Source organism: Podarcis gaigeae (assembly GCF_964106915.1).
Source record: "Podarcis gaigeae genome assembly, chromosome: 2".
In the NCBI taxonomy this organism is placed as follows: Eukaryota; Metazoa; Chordata; class Lepidosauria; order Squamata; family Lacertidae; genus Podarcis; species Podarcis gaigeae.
Genome location: NC_139679.1, coordinates 75,701,489 through 75,715,503, shown reverse-complemented (window position 1 = coordinate 75,715,503; position 14,015 = coordinate 75,701,489). Strand labels below are relative to the sequence as shown.

At 45.0% G+C, this 14,015-nt stretch overlaps 1 protein-coding gene across 2 annotated transcripts in view; it reads right to left on the bottom strand.

Annotated features, from left to right (window-relative positions):
* Window positions 1-2,622: 2,622 nt before the first annotated feature.
* Window positions 2,623-14,015, bottom strand: part of TWF2 (twinfilin actin binding protein 2) — a 64,042-nt gene continuing 52,649 nt past the window's right edge. For both annotated transcript variants that reach the window (XM_083726647.1, XM_083726646.1), the window contains 4 exons: window positions 9,446-9,571; window positions 9,151-9,301; window positions 8,385-8,506; window positions 2,623-7,422 (listed from right to left, as the gene is read on the bottom strand). In XM_083726647.1, coding sequence (XP_083582773.1) covers window positions 7,255-7,422; window positions 8,385-8,506; window positions 9,151-9,301; window positions 9,446-9,571 — 567 coding nt within the window. In that variant the 3' untranslated portion in view covers window positions 2,623-7,254. The remainder of the gene's footprint in view (window positions 7,423-8,384; window positions 8,507-9,150; window positions 9,302-9,445; window positions 9,572-14,015) is intronic.

The following is a 14,015-nucleotide window of genomic DNA, read 5'->3' as shown; positions in this document are numbered from 1 at the left end:
TGAGAATGGAAGGTTTTGCTAAATACCAATAGGATCAAGATGCAAACATCTGGTGTGTGTGTGTTACTTAAAAAAAAAACAGGCAACATACCTGTGTCTTCAAAGTTTGAAGTCCATTCATTTGCAAAGCCACCTTACCTCCTTCCAGTGCTCCAGCTGAACTGATTGATATTCAGAGTTACCTTCAAAAGCAAGCTAAGCAGCACCAAAATCTACCCAGTAGGCAATGATTGCCATCTCCTTTTAAGCACCAAGAGACCCCAAGACAGAGACTGAGAAAGGGTGGCAATCCCAAATGGAAAACAGAAGCTTCCATAGCTGTGTTGACAGGCAGGAATTCAGCATGTTTCGCATTCCCCATCCTTGGCAAAACCTATTTAATGCCTGGTTATCTCACAGCTGCTGAAGGCATGGAGGCTCTCACGAAAAGAAGGTGGCACCCCCAGTTATAGCCATAATACAACCAAGGCATGCAGCATCAATGAAAACAAGAGTCTGAAGCAATGGGCAGGAAGACTTGACTGCGCACAAGCCAGCACTTGCTGTTTTGTGGAACTGGCAATCACATTCCTTTGGCTCTGGCCCTCCCACAGAGTTGCAGCGAAGTTAACGATTATATACTGCTGGTTAAGTTTAGAGCAATTAGGGTGATCTTACAAGCTGCCTACAGACAATATCTCCCTTTTTATGAGGGGTCTGCATTCCTGCCTTTGCTCCGACTTGTCCCTTGCACATTCCAGAGACGCAAACTTGTATTCTTGTCGTCAAGCTGGCTACCACAAACGCTTAAGGAAAAGGCTTGACTAACTCAGTACAGTGACCTTTATCTAGAAACTGAACGCATGCTTATCGGCTGGGGTTGATTCATAATTTACACACCTGCTTGCTACACACACATTGGGGTTTGCAAGGCTGAACAGAAGGGGTGATGGGGAGACGTCCATTTCCATACACACAATTAGGCAAGTGGTTGGGAGTCCCAACCTATTGGCACACAATCATGTCCTGTTCCCCCAACCGATGGGAGATGCACACTGCTGCTTCACCATAGGGACTACCAGTAGATACACATGGTTGAAGTGTAATAGGTGAGCGGACATATTAGCTTGAAAATGAATGCCCCTGGAGGTAAAGCACACTTTTTTTTACAAGACTGAAAGACAATTTTTTTACAACCAATATGAAAGACAACAAGAGTGCATGTTCCAATCTAGAAAACAGGCCACTATGCCACACATAATAGTTTACAGGAAGATTAAGTAAGTAGGTAAAAGTGGAGGGGATATTGCATGAATTGAGCCCTCAAAGACCCATGGCCAAACTGGTATGGTAAGAATGTGGGCTGAAAATAAGCTGGGTTGAGTTGCAGTCCTAGCAAAGCAGTTGGGGGGTAGCTTTGCTATGAGGAGACCTTGCCACTCAACCCATATTTCTTATGACCTCACCTGCCAGACTTGCTATCATGTGCAGAACATGTGAACTTCTGTGTCTTCCTCCTAGTGTTCCCCTCACCTCAATGTGCCAGAATGTCACATCAAGCTTATTAAAGAAACCCACATCCTATCACACCTATGATGAAGTAGACTGTGGTCTACAGTTGCCTAAAACTAGTTAGCCACAAGCTGTTCTTAGTGCTGAGAATAAAGAGATTCAGAATGAAACGGCTCTCATACAGGAACAAGAACAGGATCCATAACTGTGTCCCATTATGTGCATGGCAGCTCTGGCTTGATTCTGGGAACATGAACAGGATTCATATTATGTATTTATTTATACCTCACTCCCCCCACCCCCCAAATGGGACTCAGGGCAGCTTATAGATAAAAAGAATAATTGCTAAAAACAAGGGGGGGGGCTATTAAAAAAGAATTAAATATTAATAGAATTAAAATTTGATACATATATATAATTGGTTTTAAACATACAAATAATCACACACACAAAAACACAACACCAGCCCTTTCACTAAAAGCAGTCAATTCTGCAAAACCTGTTGGAACAAGGTCTTCCATTTGCTAGTGGGAAGACCGCTAAGAGGGAGCCAGTCTACCTTCTCCAGAGTCTGGGAGCAGCCACCCAGATTACATGGGTGAATGCCTCCTTCCACTCACTTAGGAACTTATCTTACGTATTACAAAATTCACAGCAAATAGAACTACTCGTCCGCAAGATCTCTCAGAGCAGGAATACTCACCAAAATGTCAAGTTTCAGCTACTATTAAGTTAAGTACACTTGGGGTCAAGTGTGTACATTCCATTTCACAGGAATATTCTTCCTCCTCATGCTCTTGCAAAACACCTACTCTAACTTGGGCAAGTTGCTCTCAGCCTTAAGCTGATGATGAACAACTTTTCTATGCAGTAAATCAAAGGGATATTTTGTGATTTTTCTGAGCAGCTGCGAAACAACAAAGAAACAGATCTCACATTTCTCTGCTTGGCGTACACTCTGCTGTGCTGGAACCAGCCAAGAAAGCAGAAGAACATCAGCAACATTCTCGAAATGAGTCAGTAAACTGAGCAGTGACAGAGTTTGGGAGATGGGCTGTTAGAAGCAAGTGGAGCACCATCTCCCTTTGGTGCAGCTGCCTCAACCTACTAAAGAAACACACAAAAACCAACTGTTTTAAAAATACTTTTTATTTTTTAGAAAATACAGCATTCAGTACAGTGTGCCCTGCCTCCCCCATAATCTACAAATCCACATCATCACCCAGTCCAATCAGGAATGTGCATTTCCTAAGTTTCTCCAAACCTCTGGTGCTCATGTTAAGATTCTGCATGCTGTTAGTGTGAATAAGGTAGTGGTAGTTTCTGGCCTGCTTGTCACTGTGGCAAGTTACAGTCAAGTGACGGCTGTGATCACTTTTAACACGCTGTCCATTGGCCCTGCCTTTCAGCCACTACAGCTAAGCACCTGCTAGAGCAGTGAGTGCACTAAACCTATCGCAGCCTCCACTGAGCATGTGCAGGAATACTCTACCGTTCTTCAGTAGTAGCATAGTCTCAACGCTCTATGGGCTCCTGCCACTTTGGGGCCCTTCAAAACATTGCCCCTGGGCTTCCATATAGCGCTAAAATGATTCAAGTCAAAACAAGTTCCAAATGAGAGTACAGCAACTACCTAGGCCACCATAATGATGCAATATTAGTGGGCCCACTAAAATAAACTGAAACATTTTAAAAGGGGAGAAACCATGTCTTCTGTTTCTCTGACTTGACTCCTAGATGGCAAAATTATGATGTTATCTTGACTCATTGATTCTGATCCAGCCTAATAAATTTGGAGACTGTTTTAGGGGTGGGAAATGATTTCCACAGGCAGAGATACCTGAGGATACCCACGGGAGGAAGGATTTCCCATGCTCTGAGTAATATTCCTCTCCAGCTTAGAAGCGTTCCAGTGCTGGGGTGTTTCCTCCAAAACAGGTAAGGAGTGTGGGGGAAGCTTTCTATTGTGCAGATTGGATGGATACTTGTGAAGGATGGGATGGGGGAAGGCTGGATATCTATGGGATTGTCACATGATTGTGATCTTCATCCAGCATGGCTGATTTTGAAAGTCATCTCATCACCTCGGAAACAAGGGTTACCCCTCCATAAAAAAGAGAGGCTCCAGATATTTAGATCGCATAGTGGAGTAACTGCAGGCACCAGTCATGTTCATGCGTCAGTGGGTAGGCGGTGGGAGACACAACGATTCTGTAACTAGTCTCTCTGAAATCCTGAGATTTGGCCTTTAGTGTTAGTGGAGAGGAGAAAATGAGACAAGAAAGGGAGTACTGAGATGTAGGCTACCAATTCTCTCTTTTTCCTTCATGGAAGTTCTGATAGGTCCTTAAATTATAACTGATAAATCTGACCAATCTAATGGACTCCACATATCACACAAGGCCAAGCTAGGTCTTGGTTGCTTTAGCCACCAAATTCCTTTGGGACATGTTGTGGGATAACGAACATGGGGCTAATCCATTAAACAGAACATGGCAAAGAACATGTCAACAGTGACCTTGCTAGACAAACTTAAAATGGAATGAAATCCTTGTTTTATTAATCTTTGGCAGTGGTGGGGGATCCCAAAGAAATGTATCCTCTGTGACATGCTGGTTACCATCTTCCAGCTACAGAATGGAAAATGCATCTGAGTCAGCAAATGCTCACATCTGGATGTCCCTTTGCTTGGGCCTTGGGTAGATGCTCTTAAAAATGTTGGACTTCTTGCACATTCCTGAGGGAATGGGATGACCGAGGCACCAGTATGCATTATCTCAAGACAAGAAAGATTTCGCTGATTCACTATGTCTCACAGTGGCAGTAAAAATGCCCACAGAAGGTGGCAACATCCAGAAGCACATGAATTAAAGCACAGGTGGGCTAGATAACCCCACAGGTGCATAGCACACTCCACCTAGAATGCAGACTCGCCCCACAGGATTGTTACCGGGAGGTGGGGGTTAGGGGTAAGCCAAATAATGGCGGCTGGGGAGCCTAGAGCAGGGACAGCCACTGTGGTGTCCTTCAAATGTTGTTTGAATGCAACTCCCATCATGCTAGCAGGGGCTGATGGAAATTGGGAGTTTGACATGTGGAATGCACCAGCTTGGCAACTCCTGGCCTAGAGTTGTCAACAGTTACGGTGTTCCAGGAACAAGAATTGGGGGTGGAGGAGTAAGACAACCTACCACTGCAGTCCCTGAATGTAGCTTGACAGTTTGGGTTTTGGTCACAGAAAATATAGGCAAATGAGAGAGGAAACCCCCAGTAGAGGATTTCATTATCCCTGTTTGAATCTGGATCCTGCTGGCTGAACATGACATGCTGAGCTAGGCCAAACTTTGAACCTCATCAATGTCTTCTGAGCGCTACATACTGGAAGCAAGGCCTGCTGCCCAATGTGGAGGAAATTCTTAAAAGTTAGAAGAGACTGTCCTTCCAATTCATTCCAGCATACCTCTCAGGAAAATAAAAAGATTATGGGAGAGTTAAAATCTAGGTTTCTCCTCTGAAATTATGGCATGCGCTGTTCTGTATTCTTTAAATCATTTAAAAAAAGCCAGATACTTGAAACTGCCCTAGGGCAGTGTGCTTTGAACTTGGAGAAACCTGCTCTTCCTTTCTTGAATCACAGGCCCAAGTCCCAGCTGTTTCCACCATGGGAATGAGCAAGCTAGAGAAAACCCAGGCTCTTTCCTTCACAACTGTTGCAGCATTCTTTGCTGCTTAACTTATCTGCCTCTTCTGTAGACTTCAAAAGAATACACTGACTTCATAAAAGGGGGGTGGAGGGAGGGGCAGGGAAGAAATCACGATTCAAAGCCATCAAGCTAACACCACACAATTGGCTATGCAAGAAAAGAAAAAAAGAGAAAAGGGAGAAAAAAGGCTTAGCATTTGTGTGGAGTTTTTTTTTTTATGAGATACAAAACAGACCACTAAGAAGCTTCCCAGGGGTCAGAAGGAGAAGTTTAATCATGCACGTTAAATTCAGTGACCCCCATGGAATGAACACATCGTCATCTACTACAATGGTTGTCAGAAGTCCCCAATCTGGGTCACATTGCTGGCTTGAGCTGAGTCAGGGCCTACTTCTACTCTTGCATTCAGAGCGGATCGAGAAGACTTCTTCCACCACCAACACCCCTGGCAATGCAACTGCCCTTCCATCATGAGCTGCTCCAGCCCCCCTGCACATGCGTAACACCGTCACACCACCAGCTGCCCCTTCCTTCCACCTGGTTTACATGGATCTGCAGCAACCACTCTGGGGCACAGAACATTCCTGCCACAGTGAACAACATCTGTCATGGGGAAAGTGCATCAGCGTTCAGCATCCTGTGGAAGGGCCAATATTCCCTTAGCTTGGCAAAGCTTTACTGTATAGCTAAGGATCAGCCTGGTTTTGCATCGTAACCTACAGGTGCCAGTGCAGGTGTCACGATTGAGGGAGGAGGAGGAGGACGACACCTGAGCAAATACATCACTGGGCCGAGGAGCCCAAAGGCTTCACAGCCAACAGCCAGCTGAATGCAATATTTGGAACCATCTAGCTTGAGAAAAGGCAGTTCCTGTAAGTCAGAGCAACAGCTAGGTAAGTTGACATGGCCATTTGGCTGGGAGCCAACTGCAAGGTGAGGCGCTGGTGTGGCAACGTGTGGTAAAGCATACCAGAGCTATACATGGAGGTGACACGAAAAGAAGAAGAAGTGGCAGCCTTAAATTAAGAATGTCAAGGAGCCAACCAAGAGGAACTGGGCAGGGATTGCACTTCCTGATTTCTAATTGCTCTCGTCTTCTCATGTGGCTGCAACAGTGTGAGGCAATGAGCCATCAAAGTGAGGCAGAAGAGGTTGGGGGAGAAACAGCTTTACAAAACTCATAAAAGTGGACAGTGACATCCAGGACCTGTGTGTGGATTTGTGGCGCCACAAACAAGGCTACCTGTTAAGGCCTGGAACTGGATGCCAAGCCTCTTCACTGGTGAAATGAGAGCCACTATCAGCTGCCTGGAGATGAACAGCTTTTCTACATCCAAACAACACACCTGTGTCATTTGAGCAAATCCCACTAACCTCTAGCACCTCCCCCACCAACTCCATGGTTTTAAACAAGAAAGGGGGAGGGGAGATCCTGCGGCAGTGTTAATCCCTGGAACACACTCCTTAAACCTCAAATAGTGAGTACTGAGTCAACTCCTAGGCAAACTTGCCATCTTGGTAAAGCATGACATTAATGGTATGGGAATTTCCAAAGACTATTGATGCACTGTTTTGTAACAGTGAGAGAAAAGGTATTTGGAGGGTGTTTTTATAGGGGTGGGGGTGGGTAGAGTTCTGCTCTTTGCGTGTGAATACCCCACCCCAGATAAGTGGTGAAGAAAATCCTTTGAGCGGTGCCGTTTCCAAGTAAACCAGGTCACAATATGAAGCAGTAAACAGGAGCATCAGTTTTAAGAGTCATTTCAATCTAGAACAGTTATGGTTTTCCCCCCTCCCAGGATTTACACAACGACAGAGCAAAAAGGAAGAGAAATGGCTTGGAGGTTCTCTCTCTTCCTCCCTGCCCCCAGATTCCTACCCTCCCTCCCCCTAATGAAACCAGGTGGAGACGACTTTGAAAGAAGAGATGGAGGAAACAGCTCTGGAGTTTGGTGGACAGGCTCAGATGCAGAGAGGTGGATTTGGTTGGAGCTGCGATTCCGGAGGCTGGTAGGCACCCGCAGCCCCTTTCCTGACCCGTCCTCCTGTCCACGAGGGTTTAACTGTCTTCACCATTCTCGCCTGGTCCTTTGATAAGTCGCTTCTGTCCCCTCTTTCCCACAGGCCCCTTGGGTTTGGCAAAGGCCTGCTTGAAGGCATGCTGCTTGGGGTGGACCTCATCATACAGGAACTCTGCTGTCAGCTCAGCTCCATCATCAATTTCAATCTGGCAAAGAGGAAAGAGGAGATGCAGTCCTCTGCCTTGGCCTCTGAAAACACCTACATCTCAGATGAGACAAGGACTGTCTTCCTCGTGATGCCACTCTTACCTCCCTCGTCCACCTCTTTCCCCAAAATCATTTCTACCATCCAGCAGCAACTCTAAAATGTTGCTTCCAACCAGATCTACTTTTCATCTCCAGAATCTGAGTATCACAGCTCCTCATCTGAGCAACGAGCTTTTCATCATTTCGTAGGTCAGCCATGCAATTTTGAAATTTCTCTTGGCCAAGAGTTCCATCATTCCTCCCCCCCCCCCCCGTGAAAACTATCCAGTTATTCCTATTCTCTGCTTCCTTTTCCTTAAGCCGTTACTCATCTAAGAGAGGATCTGTCCTCTCATCCCATGACTGCAAAGAACTCTTCTTTCAGATGCTTGGTAATTCTATCCTTAATAATGGTTTCCACCAGTTTCCCCAAAACACAAGTTAAGCTAACTGGCTTGTAATCCCTTGGATCCTTTTTTTAAAAAATCAGCAATTTTCCCATCTGCAATCTGATCTTAGGGACAAGGCACAGTTTCCTTAGATGGCCAGGATCTGCCCTACATCTTCTGCCGGGAAGACAGATGCAGCTGATTCATTCAGCTTCCCTGCAGTCTCTTTTTCCTTCTTTAACACATATTTGACACCCTTGTCATCCAAAAGCCCAACTGCCTCTCTAGCTGATCTTCTGCTACTAAAGTATTGAAATATTTTTTTAATGATTGGTCTTAAGGTTTTTAAGACCAACGTCGGGACACTTCCCCAAGTTATATACTGGGTCCTGAGGAATTCCTCCAGAAGAATCTTCATCTACTGTCCCACCAGCCCTTCACACCATCCACAGCTCCCAGTGTCCATATGGAAGGAGGAGGATTTTATCAAATATAAATTTAAGGGTCAAGGGGTGGTGGCAGCCTAGGCTTACCTTCTTTGCAATCTCTAGGCAGAAATCTTGTTCCACGGAGTCAAGCAGTCGGCTCTTGCAGCTGGAGTACAACATGCGTTCCTTGATGCTACATTTGTAACCAGGCATGGAGTAGATAAATACTGCAAGGAAGAGAAAACAGGGCAATCAGTCATTCCTGGGTCCAGCCATGATTAATTCCACAAAACTATAAGGAGCGAAACCATGCATGCAATAACTATAATGAAGGAAGTGCAGAACACAAAGAGTAGGAAAAAGTTTTGCAGACGAGCATCTTCCTTTTCATGTACTGTATTGTTTTCAAAAGTTCTAGTATTGGTTATATCGGAATTCTTTGCACTAAACCAGTGATGGCCAAACTTGGCCCTCCAGCTGTTATGTGACTACAACTCTCATCATCCCTAGCTAACAGGACCAGTGGTCAAGGATGATGGGAATTGTAGTCCCAAAACAGCTGGAGGACCAAGTTGGGCCATCACTGCACTAAACCAATGGCTTATGAGGCTTCTGGCACTGGAGAAATTGCATGAGCAAATATGTATCATCGGAAAGGACTTAAAAGGCACATTCTCACAGTTCCCCAGATTCATGGACAGAAGAACCTGCACTGGTGGGGAGAGCCCTTTGATGCATTCAGAAAATAAATTCCTATGCCTGTCTAGAGGGAGGGAAGGAAGGATGAATGAATGGACAGGCACAGATACAGTTTGCAAAGGGCAAGCAAAATTCTGGTCTGTAAAAAAAGACAAAGACAAGGCTGTCTTACCAACTGACTCCAGATAATCTCCCTCGTGAGAGTGCTTATACAGGAAGAAGTGGTAACGGGCCGAATCCTGAGGAATTCTTTTAGGCAGGTCTGCTATCTCAGTGGCGTTGGTGTGGACCAAGTCTATGGTCTCCCGTTCCAGGTCCAGCTTCTGTATAAACAAAGGCAAGAGGACATACTTCAGAACAACATTTGGCTCGGGGGGAACCAAGAGCCTTTGAACAAGCAGGGCTTGCACAGAAGTCCAAGAGGCGTTCAAAAGGCCAAACCGAATAGTGAAAAACGGGCTTCTCACCAGCTGGATGTAATTGATCTTCTTCTGTTTTAGTAACTGGATGGCCTGCTGAGCTTCTGGCTGCAAAGGAAAAGCCAGTCCCTGGAGGGTCTGGTGTTTGCTTTCGACGCTGATTTCAGTCTTGACCTGTTTAACAGGGGTGGGTATGGGGGGGAAAGGAACAGAGGTAAAATGAAGGAAGGAGGAAAGAAACAAAGGTGACAGCAAAACACAAGCCATGCTGCTGGGACTCGGGGCGCTCAGAAGCTGATGCACCCTGGAAGGGAAAGAGCCTGTGGCAAGGGGCTGCTAGCAGCTGCCATGGCACATGGGGATGGAGCCTGTCCACAATGCTGGACCAAGGAGAGGACCAGCGGAGAAGCCTGGTGCCCTGCTCCCTAGACTGATGCAGTTGCAGAGTAAAAGGATCAGTCTGGAGGCCAGAAGAAGAATCCTGGGGCAGGATTTGCATTGAGGCACTGGCAAAGTCTGCTTTCAAAACACCACCACCAGGTTTGGTAGGCAGTTGCAAGCAGGGGCGCTTCTCAGTATCTAAAAAACCCTCTGGGAAATGAAATATGAAAGAAATGTGCATGTGCTCTCATATATATATATGCATGCGCCAATTTAGGTCTCTGAGCAAATTAAGACGGTGAGTGGCTGGGGTCTCGCCAGCAACTTTAAAAGCAAAGTTTAAGTTGAGGAAAGGGGCAGAAGATATGGGGCCCAGCACAAAAGACCCAGAAATCAGGCTCCCTGAGCTAGCCCCTAACATTAGCCCAGCTGAAAAGAAAAACACATGCAATCCCTCCCCAATTTTTGTGTATTCCATATGTTCTGAATAGAAGCTTTCACTGAAAACCAAATTGTACATCTGTTCCGATCTTTATCCAACCCCTCTCCACCACACACCATATTCTTTTGTACCTGCCCATGTTTTATCTTGTTTTTAAATCAGGAAAGTTTTTTTGTGGAGGGGTGGGACAAGATTTACAGAGGAGAGAGAAAGGAAGTTTCTCATTAGATTTATGAAATTGGTTAATTGTTGCAGTTCAAATGTCACATGTTTTTTAAAAAAATAATAATTAAAATACAGTCTTAAGAAGGGGAAATGTTGTGACTAATTCTGGCGACTTTGGTGCACTAACACACACACATCCTCGCAGTCTTAGCTTGAAAATAATAATAAATTCATTCCAAAATAACTGTAAGTGGCTGTAGACCACAGCCTTATAAGGCTTTGCACAGTGTCACCAGAGGAAAAATCATTAGCTTTTTGCTTCCTGCTTTATAGAAGAGCAAGAAATAGGTCACACGCTTCATTGAGTAACTATCAATATTTCACTTTCGTTCTTGATACAGGAGTGAAAGCGAGGCTTTGCTTTTTATCGTGAGAGAGAAATGTCATTTTCCGGTAGATGAAAAATTATTAAAATCCCAGCTCTGCCCATATATAATTTGGAATATATTAAGTATCAGAATAAGGAACTGGTCTGTAGAAGAATCCATGAGTGACACAGTTAGAAAGCCGGAAATGTGGAATGCCTGAAAATAATACTACTTAAAATAGATCATGCTGTATTATTTCAGGAGTAGCCAGTTGGGTCACGCTGGCTGGGACTGAGGAGAGCTGGAGTCTAGCAACATCTGCAGGGCACCATGTTGGCTACCCCTGTATTACTTACTACAAAGGAGGCAGAGAACCCAAAACTAAAAGACAAACTTGTGAAAACGCCGTTTAGGACAGACATAAGAAAGTAGTTCTTCATTTAAGGAACTTGCAGCCACATGAGGTGGTGGTGAATGGCAGTTTAGAGGTCCTGAACAGTCCTATGTAGTATACACAGAAAATTACAGATCCTGCCACAATTGGGATTCCTCCCCACTTCTGAAGTTGCAACCCCATTCTGGGAAGGAAGCATCAACAGAAGCTTTCTTCCTGAGGGTAGCAGAAGATGCCTGGGGGGCATTTTCACTGGGACTGCAGCACCCAATTTTTTGAAAATGCTCTGAAGGCCAACATTTTGTCTCAGCCAGCCCCAGCGTTCGAATGAGGATCAGGATTTAAAATGGAAGCCAGGAGATCACATGGCAATCTGCTTGGACCTGAGACTACAGGGATGGTCTCATTCAATGCTATGCAGTAAATAAATCAGTTAAACTCTTGCCCACGGTGTAGGGAACACTCTCCCAATGTCAGCTGCACAAATACAGAGGCATTATCTATGCGTTCCCAAAGCAGCCTACTAAGTTTATCATCACTAGACAGAAACTGGGAGAGGCTTCCACATTCTTTGGTTGAATTGTAAGGATTGTCCCGATGTCCTTCAAATTCAAAAATAGACACCCCCTTTAACATATTTATCTTGAATTCCTGTGATTATTTTTTTTATCCAGGAGCACTCACTCTGTGCCACATTTATCACGATAGCATTTAAGCAATTACATGCGTTGCACGGAATCCTCCAGAGAATAGGCCCTGAATTAGTGAAGATCTCTAATGACCATCCAGATTACACTATCAGCAAAACTCGCTCACCAGTATACACCAAAATCACTCCAAAAAGGAAGGCAGGGATCAGATTCTTTCTGTTAGAAATCCACATCTCCCATTAGGGAACTTATTTCTCTCAAGGCCATTTAGAAAAATGGGACCCACATTCACTTGGTGAGCATCACAGGGACGGAACTCTGCTTTGTTCAGAATGTTTGTTTCTTTGAGAGAACACAGAGAAGGATGCAACCAAACTGGCAATCAAGAGAAAGAATTCCCCACCACACCCCCAGCGAGAGCAGAAAGCAAAATGCAGGCAACGCCGCCTACCTCCTCAAGGTGAGGGTATTCAACCACTGATGGGCAGCAGCAACAGCCCACTACCATCTGTCATGCAGAACGTAGGGAAATGGAGTCACATTGTGACAGAGACAAGAGAAAAGAGTTACCTGAAAGTCTTCACATATTGTGGGCTGAGCTAATAGCCAAGAAGGGCCGCTAAGCACTCCAGGAGAACACAATCCTTAAAAAGGGGGTGGAAAACATCTGCCCCATGGGTTAAAAATGCGGCCCTCTAGGCCCTTGAAACTTTCCCCCAGCTGTGCCCTCCCACCCATCTCACTGCTCTGCCTCACCACAAGAGTGCCTTTGCCTGCCTGGAACGTGTCCTTGTTTGCAGGATGATAATAATAATAATAATAATTTATTTATACCCCGCCCATCTGGCTGGGTTTCCCCAGCCACCTGGGCAGCTTCCAACAGAATATTAAAATACAATAATCTATTAAACATTAAAAGCTTCCCTAAACAGATAGAGAGCAGTGTGGGATAGTGTCAAAACCTCTGGCTTTTGTGAGGCTGGAATCCAGCCTGCTGTTACATCCATTGCTCAGTCTACCTTTGCCTCTGGCCTCACCCACCACTGGCATGTGCCCACCCTTCCAAGGTTGCCTGTAAGGTAACATAGTCTTCAGGCTGAAAGAGATTCCCCACTCCTGGTCTGAAATGTTGCCAACAGGTATACCACCTCAGATACAGAAGAGCTGCTTCACTAGGCACAGATGCCCATTTTTTGGAGGTGAAATTTCTGCAATGGGTTCTGCCTTGACTTTGGGGGTGGAAGGAACCAGCCAGCTTTTCAAACCCCCGCTGAACTTAAAGATGATGGCTTCAGTCCCACAGTCTTGAGCATGCACTCAGTGGGGCCAAGCAAGCGTACGTGACTGATTGCACAATGGCTGGGGAAGTGGTTTCGAGTGTTACTTGTAGGTTTTTGTTCCGTATTGTGTGCAAAGAGGATGTGGCCATTTTTCAATGGAAAGCACACAATTACTTTTTCTGTTGACCAGTATAATAAGAGTCAAACATGGGGGGGAGGGGCAGGGAACGCCATCCAAAAATGTTGCCAAATGCTTTCGGTTGGACAATGGCCCTGGGAAGCCAAAGAGGCTGAGGTTGTGTCTGCAAGGCTTTGCCTACATCTGCATGGTGCAGAAGTGCAACAGGAGGGCAGCATTAACATCTTCCCACAATACACACTTACACTAAACATCACATTATGCACTTTCATAAGAATGCCATTTGCTATTCAGGTCAGCATTCCCTTTTCTAGAAAATTTCTCAGTTGATATTATAAGAAGGCAGCACTAGCAAAATAATCTGTCACACTTTCATAGGGAAAGACCAGCCAAGAAAATGTACAGGCGTTCAGCCACATATCCTCCACTTCACTGTATAAACAAAATTCCCAAGAAAATGAGAGTCAGTGTGGTATGGTGGATAGAGTGTTGAAATAGGACTGGGAGCCCAGGGTTCAAATTCCCATTCATGCACAAAGTTACTGCATGATTTGGGGCCAGTCACAATCTCTCCGCCTCCGCTACTCTACAAGTTTTGATATAGTTCGCATTGGGGTGAAGACTATGTATACTACTTTTGAGGTGCTTGAAGTAAAATGGACTATAAATACAATCAAATGAATAAACAAACTAGGTAACTTACTATGATACTTGGTAGCTCAGAAGTGAGTTTGTACTTACTTTAAATGTAAGGTAATAAAAACAGAGGCTAAAAAGACTCTTTAGCCCTCACCTTCTT